At 27.5% G+C, this 20,940-nt stretch overlaps 2 protein-coding genes across 3 annotated transcripts in view; both read right to left on the bottom strand.

The window, feature by feature from the left end:
* Positions 1-10,174, bottom strand: part of Nup160 (nuclear pore complex protein Nup160) — a 75,921-nt gene extending 65,747 nt beyond the window's left edge. The window contains exons 1-3 of the mRNA XM_075372994.1: positions 9,952-10,174; positions 6,657-6,747; positions 2,916-3,123 (exon numbers count right to left, since the gene is read on the bottom strand). Coding sequence (XP_075229109.1) covers positions 2,916-3,123; positions 6,657-6,747; positions 9,952-10,033 — 381 coding nt within the window. The 5' untranslated portion in view covers positions 10,034-10,174. The remainder of the gene's footprint in view (positions 1-2,915; positions 3,124-6,656; positions 6,748-9,951) is intronic.
* Positions 10,175-16,279: 6,105 nt separating this feature from the next.
* Positions 16,280-20,940, bottom strand: part of mbf1 (multiprotein bridging factor 1) — a 30,668-nt gene continuing 26,007 nt past the window's right edge. The window contains exon 5 of one of the 2 annotated variants that reach the window (XM_075372442.1): positions 16,280-19,664. In XM_075372442.1, coding sequence (XP_075228557.1) covers positions 19,603-19,664 — 62 coding nt within the window. In that variant the 3' untranslated portion in view covers positions 16,280-19,602. The remainder of the gene's footprint in view (positions 19,665-20,940) is intronic. The other variant, XM_075372444.1, reaches the window with a different exon arrangement.

Raw genomic sequence — 20,940 nt, 5'->3', positions numbered from 1 at the left:
AGAAACGAGGTCTGCCAGCATTTCTCATACTACACTTTCTGTATCCTTAAACTGCTGATACCAATGTTTAACAGTCTTTATTAGGAGGATCAACCATACTCTAAATGAAAACATCTATACAGATTCACCTTCATGAAACCATTGTACACACATTGCTTTTTTCCTGGACAGTAGCCATTCCTTAGCTGATGATTCTCCCAATCATTATATTGCTCCAGCGTATTCATTCAAGATCATCAGTAACTCTAGTACATACACTAAGATTTGAAAAAAATTAATGCACGTTAGATTGCTTTGTTAATTTTTTATTAACCCCTAAAATGCACTGAATAATTTACATTCCTGTATAATGGTAAACTCTACTCACTTAAAATTTCAAATTATTTTTCCCACTCCAAAAATCAAATTTACAAATTGTATTTAAAATTTTGCAATTTGTTTTCTGCAAATATATACATATTTACACCAAGGATTATAAAACACACCAGGACAAAGTGAGGATCATTCAAACAGAAAACTGGAATTTTGCTACACACACTGAGGAAGAGCAGTGAATGTGATGGGGTGCTGCATGAGTAGTTTGTTGGATATGCATGGAGGGGAGCAACCAGTCATCACACCCGTGGGTTATGTTCCCACATCAGTAGCAGAATGTCTGAATAGGAGGTACCACTGTCCATTGAACAACAAATTTTAATCCGATTTAGGTACAGTTTGGAGATGCAACCCTGTCAAAAGCTCAAGTGTTTGATTGGACCCAAAAATTTCAAACTGGCCATGATGCACTGGAGAACAAAGGTCATGAACACTGTGAATCAGCATCAATGACAACATACAGGCTGTTTGTGACCTTGTAGAAGGTGCCACACAATCATTGCTGAAACTGCATCAGAGGTGGGCATAACTGTTGAGAGTGTGCATACAATTTTGTCGTCAGACACTCTTGGATACAGAAAAGTGTGGCAAGAAGGGTTCCACATATTCTCACTGAGGCACACAGAAATGTCTGGAAACACATCTGTCAGCAGCAGAATAAGAGGCATTTTTGGACAGCATTGTGACCTGCAATGAAATGTAGGTTCAGCACTACACTTTGGAAAGCAAGAGATCAAAAATGAAGTAAAGGAAGGGTAGGGAAGGAACATCAATCAAAACCAAGAAGTGCTTGTCAGCTGAAAAAGTTCTGGCAACTGTGTTTTGGGACTCACGAAGGTGTGCTACTGATTGATTTCTTCCACCAACAGAAGACAGTAAATGCGGCATATTATTGTAATTTGTTGGATGAAGTCAGAGTTGCTTATCATCACAACAAATGATACCAGCAACTGATTTGCAATGTCTTCCTTCTCTACGACAATGCACGGCTGCAAACAGCATCTTGACCCCATAGAGGAAGACACCCTCTATGTGTCGGTTTCAGCCACCACACCACCCTCACCCTACCTACCTCTGATGGGCTTTACTGGAGGTCATCTTCAAAACCTTGGCAAAAGGCATCTCTCAGCCTTGTTCTTGCCTCAGTCAGGATGCCACTGATGCGAATGCCAAATGTGACATTCCCATCGATGTTTGCAGCAGCTCAGAATTGCAATAAACTTGCTAAGATTCATTGAACACCTCTTAATGAGCAACTAATTGGAGCAGCCATTTTGTTTTTTTGATGAGATCAGGAATCTCCTATCTGGTAAAGAAAACTTATTTCTGTTGAAGGAGACTGCAGGAAAATAAAGTAATTTATTTGTATTTTACCTAATATAAATAAAGCTATGTAAACAAATTCTGATTTATATATGAATGATCCTCTTAAAACAAACAATAGGATAAAATTTAAATATGTTACACATTTTTAAATCAATAAATTAAAATTTCTAAATACGTAATTCTAAGTTTCTCATAGTCAGAAGTAGTGTACATTACTAAAAATCAAATGAATTCAACATTTTACATAAAAATAAGATTTAACTTAAAAATCAAAACTTTAGAAACTTATTTTGTTTAAATAATTACTTAAAAAAATAAAAAATTTGCCATCAAATTTGCAGAAACTTTCCAAACATCTTTATAAATACAACTACTGATTTTCTTTTAATAACTATTTTAAAATGTTAATGCAAACGGGGAGACAAAGTAATATTAAAGCAAACAATTATAACATGGTTGCATCAAAATTCACTGGTTATTAGGTAATACTCAGAACCCCTTATTAAAAAAAAAATAATCAATTAAATTTTTCTACTAATGCAGTAACTTTTTTTTTCTTTTTTTTGTTTAGCCTCTGGGAATTACCGTTCAGGTATTACTTCAGAAGATGAATAAGCATGATATGTATAAATGTAAATGAAGTGTAGTCCCGTACAATCTCAGTTCGACCATTCCTGAGATCTGTGATTAATTGAAACCCAACCACCAAAGAATACTGGTATCCACTAATGCAATAACTGAACACAGAATTCACCAATAAGAGATATTTTTACCCTAAGATCATTTCAATCTTGAATTTCAGTTAAAATTTCTGCATCTGATCATGGACTAGGAATGGAATTTTTTAGGCAGAGATTTGGAAGTGTAAAATTAGTATGAACAATACAATGGTTTGATATCTCCCTTAAAATTGTGCTAATTTAATGGCATAAATAAACATCATTTTAAATCCATTCTGCCTCTACACAGTCACTTACTTGCTTAAATATAAGTAAGTTACAAAAAATTATAAACAATGAAAACATTTGAGCATACTCACCAAAAAGAAAGAAACTAATACAGTACAAACACCGTATTAAAATGCCATAAATTAATTGCATTATAACCATGCAATAAAAAAACATATGGCTCAACTTAAAATAAAAATCTAACTTCTACATTTTAATTACAACTAATTTCTGGAAACAAAAATAAAAAATAAAAACCATTTTTACCTGAATAGGAAGTTTATCAGGATGGGGAAACACTAATCTGTGAACACTGGAAACAGAAGCAACAAGAACAACAACACTATTGTACGTTTCATGAACAGAAACACCCTCTAGTATAGGAGTGTCTGTAAATCTGTATTTAACATGATTAGATGTAAGATTGACACTTAAACTCTGTTCTACTAATTCCAAAACATCATGATTTGTCCTCCTACAAAAAAGTAAAATTAATATATAACCATTAATTCAGACAAAAAAAAAAGGCAAAAAAGTTATTGGATTAAAACAATAAAAAGAAGGCCCCCAACAATCTGGAATTTAAACTGTTAATTGCAATAAAGCTTTTCAGTATTACAATTTTAAAAACGGAATTACAACTTCCAACATTTTAATTATTCTTCCAATTTTATAAAACTGGAAGGGTTTTTTCTGTAACACTAAAGAGAAATTTTTAAGATTATACTGCCAATACTGGATACAATCCATGTAGCACCTCAACTAGCATTTTGCAAGTTTGATGGAACATGGCATCTGAACAAGAAGAAATATACTTTGCTTATATTTCATAAAACTTAATTCAGTAGATATTTTTCAGCATTAATTTAGATGAATATATGATACAATAGCTCCAACATATCTATTAATAATGCAAAGGTTTCGATAGTTTAAAGAAATTAGTGTAAAAAGGTTAGATTTCCTGGAAGGCTACATGCTAACAAATGCATAGAGCAAATTCATCAGTCTTGCATTATGAGCCTGAGACATCAAGCACCATAGCAGATGGTAATGTCTTAGTATTACTAAATTCATTATATGTTAAAGATTATGACTTCATTCAAATTAACTTTAAGGAATGAAATCAAACCATTCAATTTCCCAAACATATAAAGTTTTCAAATGTTATGCTAGATGATAATATTTATTAAAATGTGTTATTTTTATAGAAAAGGCCACTTTTGATATCAATGGATGTATGAATTGGCATAACTTCCAATTTATACATGAACTACATGAATGACAAAAGCAACAAATGACATGAATTTAATTATGGCTCAAAGTGCAAGTCTAATGTGGACTCAAGTTCAGATATTATGTGTTTCTTTGTAGAGGAAACTATCAAGGATACAAACTATCAAAATATGTTTTCCGATGGCATTCCTTCAGACTGATTTAGAATATGATCAGGTTATCAATAAGAAAATAGAGGCATAACTACAATTTAGCTTGGAGATAGAAATGTACTCAAAGCAATGTTTTGTTAATAGTGACTCTGTAAAGGAGGACCTGTTTCTTGGCTACCATATAATCCCACAGCATTGGATTTTTTCCTAGAGCCGTATAAATAAAAACATTGTTTATTATGATAAAGACTGTTATTCAAATCATACAGATGAGTAGACAGGAGATGTGGTGTATCCACATCGTTATAAACAGAATATTCTTTTCATGTCTGATGCTACAAGTGTTACTGATGTTGGTTCATTAATATATATGAGGACCATCCAGAAAGTAATTCATGTTTCACTATTGTTCATGAAGAAGTAGAGGTAGCAAAACTTTCTTAGTGATTGTTGATAACCAATTCAGTACACACCAAACTGCACTATATGAAGTGACATGTTTTGTCAATGTTTTTGACAATTTTTTGTTTAAAATGTGTACCGCTGCAGAAAAAAATCCCACCAATTTTGAAGATACATCATTTATTAGGTTTATTTCAGTAAAAAACTACAAACTCATTGAGATTTATCCAATGAATTACAATGAAATATTTAATGAGTGATGTTGCAGTGAGGTATTATGTTTAAAAGTGGCTGGTCAAATGTTCATAATGAAAAATAATTGCTCTGTAAAAATATATTACAGAGCATTCATTTCTGTTTCCAAAAATTTTATACACAGCTTCTGTATGAAGTTGTGACAAAAAAGCTGGGTTACCAAAATGATGCACTCGACAGGTTCCAAAACCTATTTCAGAACATAAATTCCAGTGTGTGGTATCTATCTATTTTGAATTTTTTATCATCCTGCATTCAGCCCAGATCAAGAACCAAGCAATAATAATTTTTTCCTTCACATGAAAAGTCTGCTGCCAACTAATTGCTTTGATGGTGATGGACTCCAGGATGATTTTACAGTGACTGTAAAACCAGAAGGAAGAAATTTTTGATGAAAAATACAAAACTCATCCACAGATGCGACAAATGTCTTACTTTATTTGGAACTTCATAGAAAATTGATTTAAGGACATATTTTCAAACTGCATGTAATAAATTTTTTCCAACGGCTGCTTTTTTGTTATACCAAAATGTAAGTTACTTTTTGGACAGCCCTTGTATATAGGTATTAAAACTTATACACTTTCTGAATTATATAAAAAAATAATAATAATAATAAACTTCTAATTCTATTAAATAAAAAGATACAATACGTTAATTTTAACTGTTTCAATTAAACAATTAGCAAGATTGAAAATTGTATCTTGCACAGTTTATTCTAAAGGAAAGAAATTACAAAAAAAACATTTCTCTTTTATAATGTTTTTTTTTCTTAATGCATGCTACATTTGAATTTAGGGATAGGAATGTCCAGCTTATCAAACTTATCTCTCGAATACTGTTGCAAAACCAATGTAATATCAGACTTATTCAAAAAGTAAACTAACTGCATTGAATATTTACATTACACATTTAATCTCCTACTCACTTTTCCCATTGTCCCTTCCAATTCAAAAAGTGCTCTTAAACACAATTTCCATATAGCTTTCAGTGCATTCTGTGAACTTTGTTTTATGGATTCTATTGTATTAAATTTCTTCCTTTTAATGGCAATTTTAATTTTGGAAATAGAAGAAATAATAAGCAGAAGCTAGGGTGAGTGAGGGATGACACTGAGTGAATGTTTTGCACTTCCAAATTAGCAATAATGTGTGGACTGGCACACTACCATGGTGAAGCAACCATGAGTTGTCATGCCAAAGTTCAAGTCTCATCTTCCTCATATTTCCTAGGAGGTGTTTGATAATATCTAGATAGTAGTAGCAGTTGACTATCTGCCAGAGATAGAAATTCATAGTGAATGTCTTTGATGTCAAAAAAGATTTTCAACATTACTTATGTGCTTCAATGACTTTTGCATACCTTTTAGTGTTTGAGATGATTTTCTGGCCCACTGCAATGACTGAAACTTTTGTTTCCAAATAACACCCATTCATTCATGTTTCATCAACTGTTATTATCGTTAATGAGGTTTTATCATCGATTACATAATTAAAAAAATCCTGACAGATTATTAAAGGATTGTGTCATCATGACATGACCCCATCAAAATTCCAGTTTCATCTACTATCTTGTGAACTGTTAAACATCAATCTGACCTCACCAGTCATTCACTTGAGCAGTGTGAGACATGTTCAATGATGACAGCAATCCTGAACAAGCAACATTTTCGGTAAATTCTTGATTTTTTTTAATGCATTTTAACCACTGATAGCATTTGTACAGTTCAGCCTGTCCTCAATGTAAACTCTTGAGTCACTTTCTGTATTTTGTTAAAATTTTAACAAAGCTAACACAAAATTTCACTGCAACTTTTTGCTGAAGTCAATCATTGCAAAAATCACCAAAGGCATCCAATGAATCCTACTCCAATGAACAATCTTCAAAAACTAATCATCATATATACATGAGACTGATGGGGGGGGGGGGGGGTTGTGCAGGTAATATTTATTAGCTAAATACTTACCAATAAATAAAACGGTCATGATATGTCTTATAGCTATAACCACCTGCTCGAGGTTGAACTTTTATATCTTGTAAGGTGCTGGGAGTTCCTCCTGGAATAAAGTAATAAATTATTATTCATATATTACAACAAATTCAAACTCTGAAACATAGAATCCTATAAATGTAACAAAAAAAAGAATAAATTTAAGACAAGGCAGGCAAAAAACATTTCAATATTTTAACAAATCAACTTCACTCATTCTCAGCAAAAAAAGGTAGATATATATATATATATTATTTTACTGATAATAGTAATTTTAAGATTCATATAATTTCTCTGTACTGTTAAATTATATTTCAAATTCTATTAACATAAACCACATAGTTCAGAATATTGAGATAAGACATATCTTACCTTAATTTTATTATGAACATGTTTTCATGGGATCCTGCATCATCAGTCAAGAATTGAATTATTTAATTAAACTGCAAATTAAAAATGTGAAAATAAACCATGCACATGGCATAATGTTTGTTACATTACTGTAATATAATGAAAACTGGGTATTAATTTCTTAAACGAGTGCTGCTTCACTAATAGTATTGAAAACATTACTAAAACTTACAATAAAGAAAAATTTAACCATATACAAACCTAATAACCACATAATAAAATATTTAAAAAATAAAAATAACAATAAAATAAACAATCTATGTGAAATTTATAAAATTAAATGTAATGATTGTGATGGTATTTATATAAGAAAAACAAATAGATTTTTTAAAATTAGATTTCTTGAACATTGCAGATTACAAAAATAATAAATTAAGTTTTTATCTAATATGGCAGACCATCTAATAAACAAAACAAATTTTGTATTTCTGATATTAACACAAACTTAGAAATATTAGAAATTAATAAAGTTGACAAAAAATTAGATGTATTAGAAAAATATTACATATATAAACAAAAATTCAATTAGATAAACCATCAGTGTTTGAGGGAAACAGTCTTAACAAAAACCTGCAACAGGTAGCAGCACTCTTATTATAAATTAATACACAATTCTCATTATAATATTACAATAATGTAATAAACATTATATAATGTGCATGGTTTATTTTAGTATTTTTAATTTTTAACTTTTGAATATGCAGTTTAATTAAATAATTCAGTCATATTGAGGATTCAAGAATTATCTTGAATCATAATACAATTAATGGTACTTTTATATTAATAAAAGTACCATTATTTTATCATTTTCACGATAATATTAAGGTAATAAAATTAACATACATATATGTATATTAAATTTTTATTTTAAAATTGTCTCTTTTTCAGGGGCTATAAAAGACATTGTTTATTCTGCAAATTTGTTTTCATACCTCAAATGTGAAATGGATTAGAAGATGTGAAACATGGCTATAAACTAATCAGAAATGTGGATAGAAAAAGAATACCAACAGATCAAAATACAGGTATTGTATTAAATTCTCAAAATTTAAAAAGCTGTTGATGTGTAGGGTGGGGATGGATTCTTGATGGGAAGTGGCTATACATAACATCCTGATGCACTACACTATATATTCCACTGTATTATTAGAAGTGCCAACACTATTTCACACACCACTGGTAGAAAATGATGAGTAACACTTTCAATTTCAACAAGACACTAACATTTTTTTAAAGTGATTAAAATTATCAGTTAATAGCCAAAATCATTCATAATCTATAAATACGTTTTTTTAAAATTAAATACAGTCAGTTCCATTAAAAAATAACAACAAAAGTACTTGCATAGCAATTTATTTTGTTATAAGTATTTTTCATTAATTAGACACAACTATAATCATCAATTAGTATAAAAAAACTAGTGCTCCAGAACCCTTTGAATGCTCAACAAACACGTGGTGTAATTTTTATGTATGAATGTAACGTCTCTTTATTTTACAACTAACTATATTACTCCGATATTTTACACTGTAAAATATATTTTAATAATCCATTACACCATATAGTATAAATATGCATCCATCCAAAAAGTGTCTAATTTTAATATATTACAAAATAAACATAATAGAATTAACGTCAAACATTTTTATAAAAAACAAATGAGAAATTTATTAACATATTGGGCAATGTTAAGAAATATGGTAATGCAACTAACTAGCGAAAAATGAATAGTATGCGATTTTTTATATGAATATAGGAAAGGAACAGGTAATTATTTTTTAAACTTGGTTGTAACATTAATGTGCAAACAATATATTATTATAAACATAACATACATTAAAATTTTATCATAACCAAAAAATCCTTAATCTGACTTTGAAATTCTGCAATAAGTGTTCTCTAATCATGAAAAAATGGCTGTTTTTAAAATTTGACTGGCTCTAGTTCTATTACACAAGTCTGGTAAAATAATGTATATACATTATGTATTATGGATAAAATTGCTTACTTCAATAAGTTCTTGTTGAGCAGTTTTAAGAAAAAAACAAAACTTATATTCACATTTACATGAATATATTTTATTTTTTTATTCTATTTATAATCACATTTGTGTAGAAGGATCAAGGGGTAACCATGGGAAAACCTTGATCAGAACAGCAACACAAAAAAATGTAAAATCAGTAAATAGGAGAAATAATTAAAATCAGTATTAATAAAAAAAAACCATCTGCAATATGATAAAAGTAAACAATGAAAACAGTAAATAAATAAAATCAGTAAAACATGATCAAATGTATAATCCAGCTACATATACTTGTAAGTATGAAACTTTATATGACATGTCTGTTTCAGTTGTGCGTGGATCAAATATATTTGCTATTCGTAAAACTTAATCTGTTTTAAAATTCACTTTTTAATGATTGCTAATCAGATACCAATCCATCACTACCACTAACGGCATGTTAAATTATTTCCACCAAAGGTTTACTCACTTCAAAAAATTTCTGAATTAGTTTAGTTGACAAATAAATAGCTGTCTTTAGTTCTTTTACCACCTTCTGGCATATTAATTACACAGTTGATAATTCCAATTTGATTTTCATAATGCGAAACCTTACAAAATACATACATCAAATTTGTACTATATCTAAGAGAAGGCATAAAAAATATATAATGCTCAATACGATATTAAAAGAAATTAATAATACTTTTGTTAATTCTTACAAAATCCAGGCAACATATGTTTGTAATTTCCATCATAATACAATTAAACAAAATAAATACTCGAAAAAACTCTTAAGGAAACAAACTGTTTGAAATAAAATACGGTTTAAAATCTTAACCTACAAATTTTTCATACCGGTATTTAAAGTAAACTCCTTGCACTTTGCCGGTCTAGTTTGATCAGGAATAACTTCTCGATATCCCACAGAACCCTCCATTTTCTGCAAAAAAATCAAATTAAAACTTAAGATAACTTCACGGCTTACAAAATATATTTAATACAACTACTGTCATGTGCCATGACACCGGATAGTTTTAACTATTCGTGGAGGGAAGCCAACGTTACTCGGGATCCCGGATAGTCGTGATACAAGAAAATGACTAACGATGTCACTGATCGATAATATCGATACAATTAAACTACACTTTCGATAGTGTGTGATGATAAAATATGTACATTTCAAGCAGTAACGTGGATAAATGTCTGTAAATCGAATTTACAATTTCATAATCAATTATTAGCACAGTCGTAATGCCACTTATATGTTCAAATTTAGACCGATTAATATCTGAAGCATTTAATTAATTACATTGTCACATAACTTCACTTACTAGGGGCGGCCAATTTAAACTTTCTCTTCAGTCAAAAACCAAAATTATTTTTTACAAAATAATTAAAATACAATAAAGTAGAAGTTATGATAAATTCACTGCAGTCGTAATTTACCAGTTTAAACAGCGTTTTTAATTGGTAATATGCAAATATTTTTTTAAATTAAAAAGCTTTGATCTTCCATTAATATCAAACTGTTATGGCTGAGTATGCAAGTTTCACTAGTTAGTAAATTTAACTACTGGCTCTTATTAATATATTTATTTAAACTTTTCTATAAATAGAATAAAAGTGTGTGTAATGTACTAAAAATATTACTTTATCTAATTAAAACAAAAACTATAATAAAATCAAAGTAATATTTTTCGAGAAATGTAAATTAATATTGAGAAATAGTATTCAGAACTGTTTTAGTATACAATGTAATATTTTGTTTAATAAATTTTCCAGTAATGTGGAATACTTACATCAAGACCAAAGGAAATTCCTTTACAGAATAAAAAAATACAAGGGTTAAATGGGAAAAAACTTCCTCCTTCCTTGAAGTCAGTTAAATATAATTAACAAAAACAGTAATAACATGGTGTTCAAGAGTTATTACCCAGAAGACTAAAACAGCAATAATTTTATTGCATAAACAAAATAATTACTTAAAATAAATTCAGTTGGATGTGGTAATCTGTTTCAGTGGGAAGTGCTTCTGTTATTACACAATGGCTTCAGCAAATGATATGGCTGGAAATTTTTACAGTTTAGATATAAATATTTTTTAACATAATCAGAAGTAGTATTTAAGATTAACTTTGTCTATCTGTTATTTCTGTGTAGCACATTTTAAATTGTTTGAGGATATTAATTTTTTAGTGCTGAATGAGTAGTATAAATAATGTGACTTTAGCATTAACAGAGTTTAAACAGCTGTATGCAATTTTTGTGTTATATTTTCGGGCACTGTCAGGGTTTATGGTATAATATACAAATCTTACAAAAAATCCAATATAAAATTAAAAATATTGTAAAAATAAAGTTTCAAAATTAAAATTAGTTATTTTAATTTCTGAGTGATGGATACTAGTTTAAAATTTAAATATTCAAGTCATTAGTCAATCAGTTGATAAAATTCATGCTGTATGTGTTCTTTTAAATGGTAAATACAAAGCACTAGGGATGCAATTCAATTACATTCATTGACTACCTATATCTATATATATTTTCAGTTGCAATTATTAATATATTGCAACTTTTCATTCACAAAATACTATTTATAAAGTTATAATCATATTTTGTGGGCACATCTGTATATGTGTTTTACATTGAGTAAATCATTAAAATTAGATTAAAAAATAAAAATTCACAACTATTATAGCAATTTTTGGAATTTATATCAGATAATGATTTTTACCACGTCACAATAATACAATTTTATTAACTTAGGGTTAAGATTGTAGCTGTATTACATAGGTTGGGTAAAGTATGATAACTGATATAGAATTCAATCAGTTATCTGTAATATAAATGACATAAATTTCAATAAAAATAAGTGGATAGTGATACGGTAAAGAAAATACCATGTGGCAGCATGCAAAATTTGTAATTGTAGTGCAACTGTAATCAGTAGTTCCAAAAGAATTTAGATGTAGTTCTTTCTATACATATATAACTGTGTATATGTAAAATATTATGTCATATTATTGACATAATGGGAGAATTTGTAATCTGTTCTTATGAGGTGAAAAAGTTCTTAAAGAGGTGACAGTGAAAGCAGTCTCTAGTTAATGTCAAATGTTGTATGTTCATTCTATTTTTGAAAAAGCATCCTGATTGTGTCAAGTACAACTTTGTTGAACTGACGCAGGTCAATTTGTATACAATTGAGGCAGTATTCAGCACAAAAAGCTACCAAAATTCCATTATGTGATGAATACTTTTATTCATTCATTCATTTTATACTGTTATTTATGACTTTTATAATGTTATTGTGATGAATATTTTTTTTGTTCTTCTGAAAGTTAATCTTTGGGTAATTTTAATAAAATAATATAAATTCTTGTCTAAATAAAAAAAAAGTTTACATATTTATTCATAACTGAATATAACAATTTGGAGCCATTGTCACAAAACCTTCCATAAATTTACCAACTAATGGAATAATGAATTAAATCCCTACTGATAATTTCAATACATAAAAACACTGAATTACCTGAAAAAAGGAGTTTATAAAACATTTCAAAATTTATTTAGCAACATCTCATATTATGGGAGTGTATAGCAACATAATTAACTGTAACTGTATGAATATTGACTAAGTATGTTAAATACACACATTAAAATTCTGCAGTAATTCAATTCAAAGATCCAGATGTATGTAGGACATCCAAAGATGTTCAGATCAGAATGTTTATCTTGGGAGGTACTCAAACTGGGTGGATGAACTGTTCACAGCTCATCCACCTAAAGTGAATCTTTTATCAAAGTAGTAGTAATATATTTTCCAAATAGTAGCTCTAAATTTTTCTTGCTATTGATTTCTTGTATTTTTGAGAGTTTATTCTCGCATCAATGGTTTATGCTTTTAATCGTGATTGGAAGCTATGATATCTTGAAAAAATAAAGCTACTGCATAATAATTTAACAGTACATTGAGCTTTTTAATAAGTTTTATCCTGACAAATTATAATTATTTACTTACAAATATTATTTCAAATAAGATTTTTAAAAAATAATACACAAATAAATAAAAAAATAAACAGATAGACATACAAATCAAAACTACAACTTAATATTTTTTAAATTAATTTTATTCTTCACTTAAATTAATTGTTATGTTTTAACTATGTACAAAATAATATTTATTTTGTTACAAGAACAATTACTTGATAAAAATCTATAATTATACTAACAAAAAACCAGTAATAATTATAAACTTCCAACAGAAAGATGTGAAAATGACATTAAATATAATAACGTATATTATATTATAAGACTGTTTTGGGTTAGTTTACCAACAAAAAAAAAATATATATATATATAAATATAAAAAAAAAAAAACTATAGGTTTATTATAAATGTATGTTTATGATTTTTATTATATGAAATAAGCAAAACAATGATTGTGTAAAAATATCATAACAGTGAGAAATTTAAGATTCTGTCAGAATTTTAATGAAAATACAATAACAATAATGTAGCATGATGAGATTGATAAATAAGGGTACTCATACCTTTCAATGCTCAGATTTTACTCTTATTTTGATAGATTTATAAATACAGACATTTAATGTGTATAATAATGGACTTATCTCCAATACTTTTCATGTTAAGATGTGTTAATCAGAGGATTACAGGCGTGAGATTGAAATAGATATTAAAGATCAGAATGTAAACAATGACCTACCAATCCATTAGTTAAGGTTAGACGAGTGTTAGAGTATGTTTACTGAGCATATGAAGTTCAGTACAAAGAAAACATTAGTTATAGCGAGTACATTACCATCATGTAGTATGTTTTTGGGTGTGATGGTTACATTCAGGTTGCATCCTGAATACAAATCATATACTCTTGCTTTAGTTATTGGTGAGCTATAAAACTAGCTCACCCATAGTTTTAAACAAAGCATGGATTATTATGATTTACTCCAGAATAATAATACTTCTAAAGAAGACTTTTGGGCAAAAATTAATGCTTTATTTATATTTCTACTGTTAACTAATCATTTTTTAAAATATAAAACTACTTCAAGTAACATATCTTAATATGAAAAACATTACAACTTAGTCCATAGTTGTATAAAATTGCCACACAGACAATATGTTAAATCAACGTACCCCACATTAAATATTAATGTTCAAGAAAATATGACAGTCATAATTTGAATACTCCCAGCTATAAAAAAATATAAGGGCCTGATTAGTAATGAGTAACAATAGTAAAATAACCTGTCACTTTCTATTAGTTAATAAAAAAACTATCACTTTTTTGATAAGTTATCAAGACATAATTAAAAATATAACTAAGTATTAAAAAAAAATATTATTGAACCTATTACGCTAAAAAAATTATTAGAGATTAAAGTGAATTCTGGAAACGTTACTGGAAAAATTCAACAAAGAAGTTTACAATAATAATAACAAACATTCAGAGATACTGTAATGATTAATTTATAATACAAAAATCAGCTGTTTGTTAACAAAAATTTACTATGGTAATGGCATTCTCCACAACAAACATTCAAAGATACTGTAATGACATTCTGCACAACAAACATCCAAAGATACTATAATGACAAATTTTTAGTAGAAAAATCAGCTGTTTGTTAACAAAACCTTATTATGGTAATGGCATTCTGCACTTGCACTTCTGGCCAGTTTGATCAAACTATTCTTTGTAATTCAGTACTCATTTGAATAAATAATTACTTGTTTAAAAAATTCTAATAATGTTGCTGTACTAGTCAAATAAGAATGATAACACACACTTTATAAAATACTGAAATTGAAGTACAACAGGTTGTTTAAGAAATTATATCACTAACTGATAATATTATTACAATATCTTAAATTAAAAACATTATTATTTCCTAAATTATTCATTTTGTTATTAAAATATGTTGTTTTCCATCATAATTTTAGCTCTTAATATATACTTAAACAAGATGAAATAAGTTAAGCTGCAAATAAAATGCAAGAAAAAAATCCCTGCATGAAAAAAATATTACATACTGGAACAATTAAAAAATTTATTATTAATAACTCAAGCTATCTAAAAATAGCTAATATACAGGAATCAAGTATGCATAACATTATATAATAGTTTTTCATCATTCGCATATTCTCAAAACAACAGAGATTTGAAATTTTGATTTATTCTTTTTTATTTATATACCAGCAATTTCATGTAGAGAAAATATTATACCAATTTAAAATACAGCCAATACTTGACTATAAATAAAAGTTTGGGAGATGATTGAAGTTACAGCTTTACACAGACAAAAATACATATTTAATTTGCAAATCTAACTTTGATGAAAAATAATAAAATGTAACTAATGAAAAAAAAATTATTATATAAAAATTTTATAAAGACATGAAAAACCAATTATTACAGAAGGAAAGCACAATCAAAGTTCATAATTATAATTCAAACAGTTAAAACATAAAAAGTAAGTAAAATCTTCAAATCAAAAGAGGGTATAAAAATCATTACTCATTGTCTGTATCTGTAATTATATTTATTATGAGTTTCAGGATATATTTTTGCTGAAATAAATTTTTACTTAATCCAGAATTTTTAATTTGGGATAAAAAATATTGCCTAATATTTCTAAAACATATAAAAATAATATTTTTGATCGAATTAAAAAAATATATATATATATTAAGTCAATTCTTTTATGAACCACTGTACTATATACAAATATATTTCTTTTATTATTTTATTAGATCAACTTAAGTACAAAATAAATGAATAAAGTAAGACGACTTACCACTTATTCCACCATATGCAGGAATGCTTTCATGATTTACTCGCATCATAGCTGCATTACGTATTCACACCTTCATCTCCAATTACATCACAAACTTTACAAAATATAATACCATATCATTCATTTATTTATTTTATTTAAAAATATTAATCTTTTTAAGAATTTAAACTTTTATTCAGTTAAATTAAAAAAAAAAAATTAAATATGAAAAATTAAATAATAAAACATTTTTGCATATGTAAAAATATGACGTCAAAGCATAAAATCAAATTAAAAATTCAATTGGATTTTTTTATTTGAATTTTTAATTTTAATTTGATTTTATGCTTTGACATCATATTTTACAATTTAATTTTTTTTGTAATTTAAATAATTTTTCATATTTTAAAATTTTGTTCGTAATTTAATTTTTAATTTAACTGAATAAAAGTTTACATACTTAAAATAAAAAGATTAAAATTTTTAAATTTTAAATAAAATAAATTAATGAATGACATGATATTATATTTTGTAATGTAATTTCAGAAGAATATATGCAATGTAATACATCTGATGATGCGAGTAAATTGTGAAAGCACTCCTGCATATATGGTGGAAAAAGGTAAGTTATCCTACCTTATTCATTTATTCTGTATTTAGGTTGATCTAATAAATTAAAATAAATATATATACTGTTATAAAATAAAAATAACAGAGTGATCAAAATACACATTTTCAACATGGAATTTAGTTTGTACTCTTTTACGTAGTAAAATATCTTAATTTTACGTAGTTATATTAATTTTAAGAAAATTAAATACATAAATATATATCTTTGGCAATCATATTTTGATTACAATATATCATTAAAAGAAAGTACAAAATAACGTAAGCAATAATTAATTGAAGCAAATTAACCTGTAGAATTGCTGTTGATTACAAAACGTTAAGTTTTCATTATAGAATTTGTATTCTTGGCAATTCCAAATAAATTTTAATCTCATAACTAGCTATTAAGAAAATTTTAAAAGTCAGCAAAATCAAGTTATTGTAAGACCAATGAAAGAAATTAAATGGAAAAGTAATGGATTATCCCAACTGAGTGTTTTAAAGATTTTGTTGTAAATAATGAATCACAATTAAATCTCATCTGCATTAATATGGGGAAGTATAAAGTTTGATACTGTAGAAGCTTGCAGACAATTGAAAATGTGAATGAGAGCATCCTAGATAATTGTAATACATTCAAGAGAAGGTCAGAAAATAAAGATCCCCTTGTTTGATTACAACCATTGTATTACACTACCCTTACCTCAAATATAATTCACGCCTTGAAAGCAAAGTAGAACAATAATCAAGTACTCCCTTTCTTCTTAACCAAGCAGCTTAAGAATGGTTACTATCTGTAGAAAAAAGAGGCGCAATCTGTCACGATTTTTGTATCGAATGATTATTACATATTCAAATGTATACAGCCTAAACATAATGGCTGTACCAGATGTCAAAATAGTGTCGTGAATTTAGTGATGGTCAAAGTGATGTGCCAGATAAGCAGAGATCATTCTATCAGCAATTCTTGCTCCTGTACCTGACGACAGGTCTTAAAGATGTGATAAGAAAATTCCATTTTTCACACGACAATCTAAACATTATGCGTAGAAGTTTAGGTCAAAGAATGGGCAGAAGGTGAGCCCTTCAGTAGCCAACAGAGAAACCATATGGGCGTGTCCTTTACTCATCTTTACCAATTTAATAATTGTTTTGTTGGAGATTTACATCTCTTCCTCAGATAAAAACAACCTACTTGGCAAGCAAATGCAGTCACATAATGGTATTAAACATTAAGTATAAAAATAGTTTAAATCAACAAAACCCCACCTTTAATTAGCAAGGTTAATAAATGAGATCGATTACATGATTATGCTAAAAATAAATTATTTAAAAGATACAGAATTGAAAAACTAATTTACTGATTCACATTAATAATGTTTTTAATGCTCATGAGAAAATTATTAGCGGTTTAAAGAAGAATATATTAAGCATCAACATCTGCCTTGATCTGATCCATACTTGCAATTATACCGCAGAATAATCATTATTTTTAATAATGCTACTGATACAGATGTATTCACACACTGCAGCTGTTAATACTAAAATATGAAATATAAATAACATACTTTAGGAGTAAATAAAAATTCTGATAATTCATTAAATATATCAATCTAGGAATTTAACAAAATATCTTTTTATGGTAAGTGGGTATATATTTTAATCAAATTAATACCCAATACATCAAAATAGTTTATTAATATTTAACAAGTTTTAAAACAAACTCTATGTATTTTAACAAAATTTCATAACAATATCAGAATTTATAAAAAAGTACTTCTTGGAATGCACTGGTAATAAGAGCATTGAAAATCATACCAATTAATGTATCACTCACACATAATTATGCTTACCAAAAAACTTTAATGTACATATTAAATATAACAAAGTATACTTGGTAAATAATATTAAATAATTAATTGAAATAAAGTACTAGAAAATATAAATTTGTTGTGATAAATAATTGTATAAGAGCAAAAATATTTAGAAAATAAAGTGAATAATATAAATATTAGAATAGATTTACACACCAACTGCCAGTGATAATTTAGTGCAGTACTATAACAATCTCACCGATTGCATTGTATTTACCACATTGTTACTTAACTTTTGTCATTCCATCTTATTAATATAACAAACATGATGCATGCATTTTATTTTTAATGAAATACAAGATTAAGAAAGGTTGTAATTCATATGGTATATTTTTTAAATTTATAACATTAGCTGTTTATGACAGTAAATAGTACTAATAAAATTTGAACAAGAAATGAAGTTAAGAATTTATGAATGGCAGCAAGCGTGTTAAAATTTAAAAAAAAACTATAAAAAATTAATTAGGTTAATAATTATAATAGTAAGGTATAAGGTAAAGAAATGTGAGAAATATGACCAAAATCATAAAACCAAAACAAAAATAAATAAAATGAAATATTACTATAATAATAAATTCCCCCCAAAAAACAACTAAAAATGAATTAATAAACAACAAAAATAAAAGAAATAAACTGAAATAAATCATCTACGCATAATTATCCTGTCATAAATTCCTTTCATGAATAATATATTAACCACATAATTAAAACAAAAACACGCACCATTAACCTTTTAAATAGCAAAATCTTAAATAAATAATTTACTTACAAAATATAGATTTTACAATTTTAATAATTTATATCACATTCAATTACAAAAAAATCCTGTAATGTCAACCTGTGCATAAGACAATGTAAAAAAAAAATTTGTAAACAACTGAAATGAAATGCACACATTTAAATATTGCTTATTATAATAAAATAACTAACTGAAAACAATTATAATCAACAAAAAACATATAATTTAAAATAAAAAAAATAATACATAAAACTGAACAGAATTATCAAAAACTTCAGAGATAAATTTTACAACAAATTATTAGCAAAAAAACATAGGTTAGAGTTACTGAAAACTGATATTATTTTTTTTTTTTTAAATTTTGTTTAATAATAATTTTGAACAAAGAACAACACGTGTTGGCCCTGATGATGATGGTTTTATAGGTGTGCGGTGCACTTTTTAATTTTTTTTTTCTTTAATACTTATTAGATAATACCCCCGGGGACATTCACTTTTTGGCCCCAGGGGGTAGCAGGGGTTTGCCCAAGTCCTTACCTCGCAGTTTAATACCTGAAACATAATTCATGATAAGTTAAATTAACTGAATAATAAATATTCAATACTTTTGATAGCAACTAGCAAAACTCTAATACAGACTCAACAAACTGAACAATATAAACTGCAACTCAACTACCAAATTTGAAAATTAACATGTTTATAAAAAAGCAATTATACAATTTTAAGAGAAACTCATAATAGTCATAATTTTTTTTTCTTCAGAGAATCTGAATTTAATAACATTCTGTCAAAGTTTGTTAATTAAATGACTGGGACTATAAATACTTTTTTAATAAAGTAAGAGAATTAAAATACCCCAAAACCCAACCCAGTACTTTAACATTTAGTGATCTACAAAAGGTTATTAAATGTGGTTTTATATATATCATCCTCTGAAGTAATATCTTACGGTGATTCCAGAGGCTAAACAGAGAAAAAAATACAAAAAAGCCACTGGCATTTCATCATTAAGTTCCATTCTACAATTATCTGGATGGTATTCCCAGAGATTACATAGATATTATGTAACCTTCTAGGAAAGCATTTTATCAAATGATTACTACTGATTATAATTACACATGAAAACCTGATTACAAACTTTTAATACATAAGAAAAATTTAAGTTTTAACCCTGGAATGCCAGTTTATACATGTATATGGAGACAGAAAACGTTTGCATGGTGTTACCTGTATACTATGGGACTACAACATCCAGACAACTGGAAGTCATCTATTGATCAGTGAAATGTTTATCAATTGTTTTTTACATTCAAGCATAAGATACAAAAAAGAGAAAATATTTGATGGTTATTTATACTTTCTATCATCTTTGCATTTAAAACAGTCATGATGGAACTTGCACACACATCACAGATACAAATCGACAAGGCAAAGTTCACATTCATGGAGGACAGCAGCATTGTTGTCTTGTTTGGCTATAGACAGAGATAGAGATATAACACAACAGTATAGTCTGAACTTAGTCCTACTGAACAAAGTGATATGCTTGTCAATCCGTTCTAAACAGGAAATGTTCATTTAAAATAGGTTACTGTATTTTTTGGAACCTAATTTCTTTCTGATTGTGACAATAACACAGTTAAAAATATAATTTACATTACTGTATTCTTAAATGAAATAAACTTAATCTGTAATTAAGTAAAATAATTTAATTAAGTAAACTATTTCACTAAAACAGTATCATAGTTCACAGCAACATATTTAAGGCTGATAGCAATAATTTTGAGATATAGGCCTTTGGAATTGCAACAAGTTGGATATAGCTGCA

Source organism: Lycorma delicatula, chromosome 8 (assembly GCF_047948215.1).
Source record: "Lycorma delicatula isolate Av1 chromosome 8, ASM4794821v1, whole genome shotgun sequence".
NCBI lineage: Eukaryota > Metazoa > Arthropoda > Insecta > Hemiptera > Fulgoridae > Lycorma > Lycorma delicatula.
Note: the sequence above shows the minus strand (reverse complement) of the source record. Positions and strands in the feature narration are given on the sequence as shown.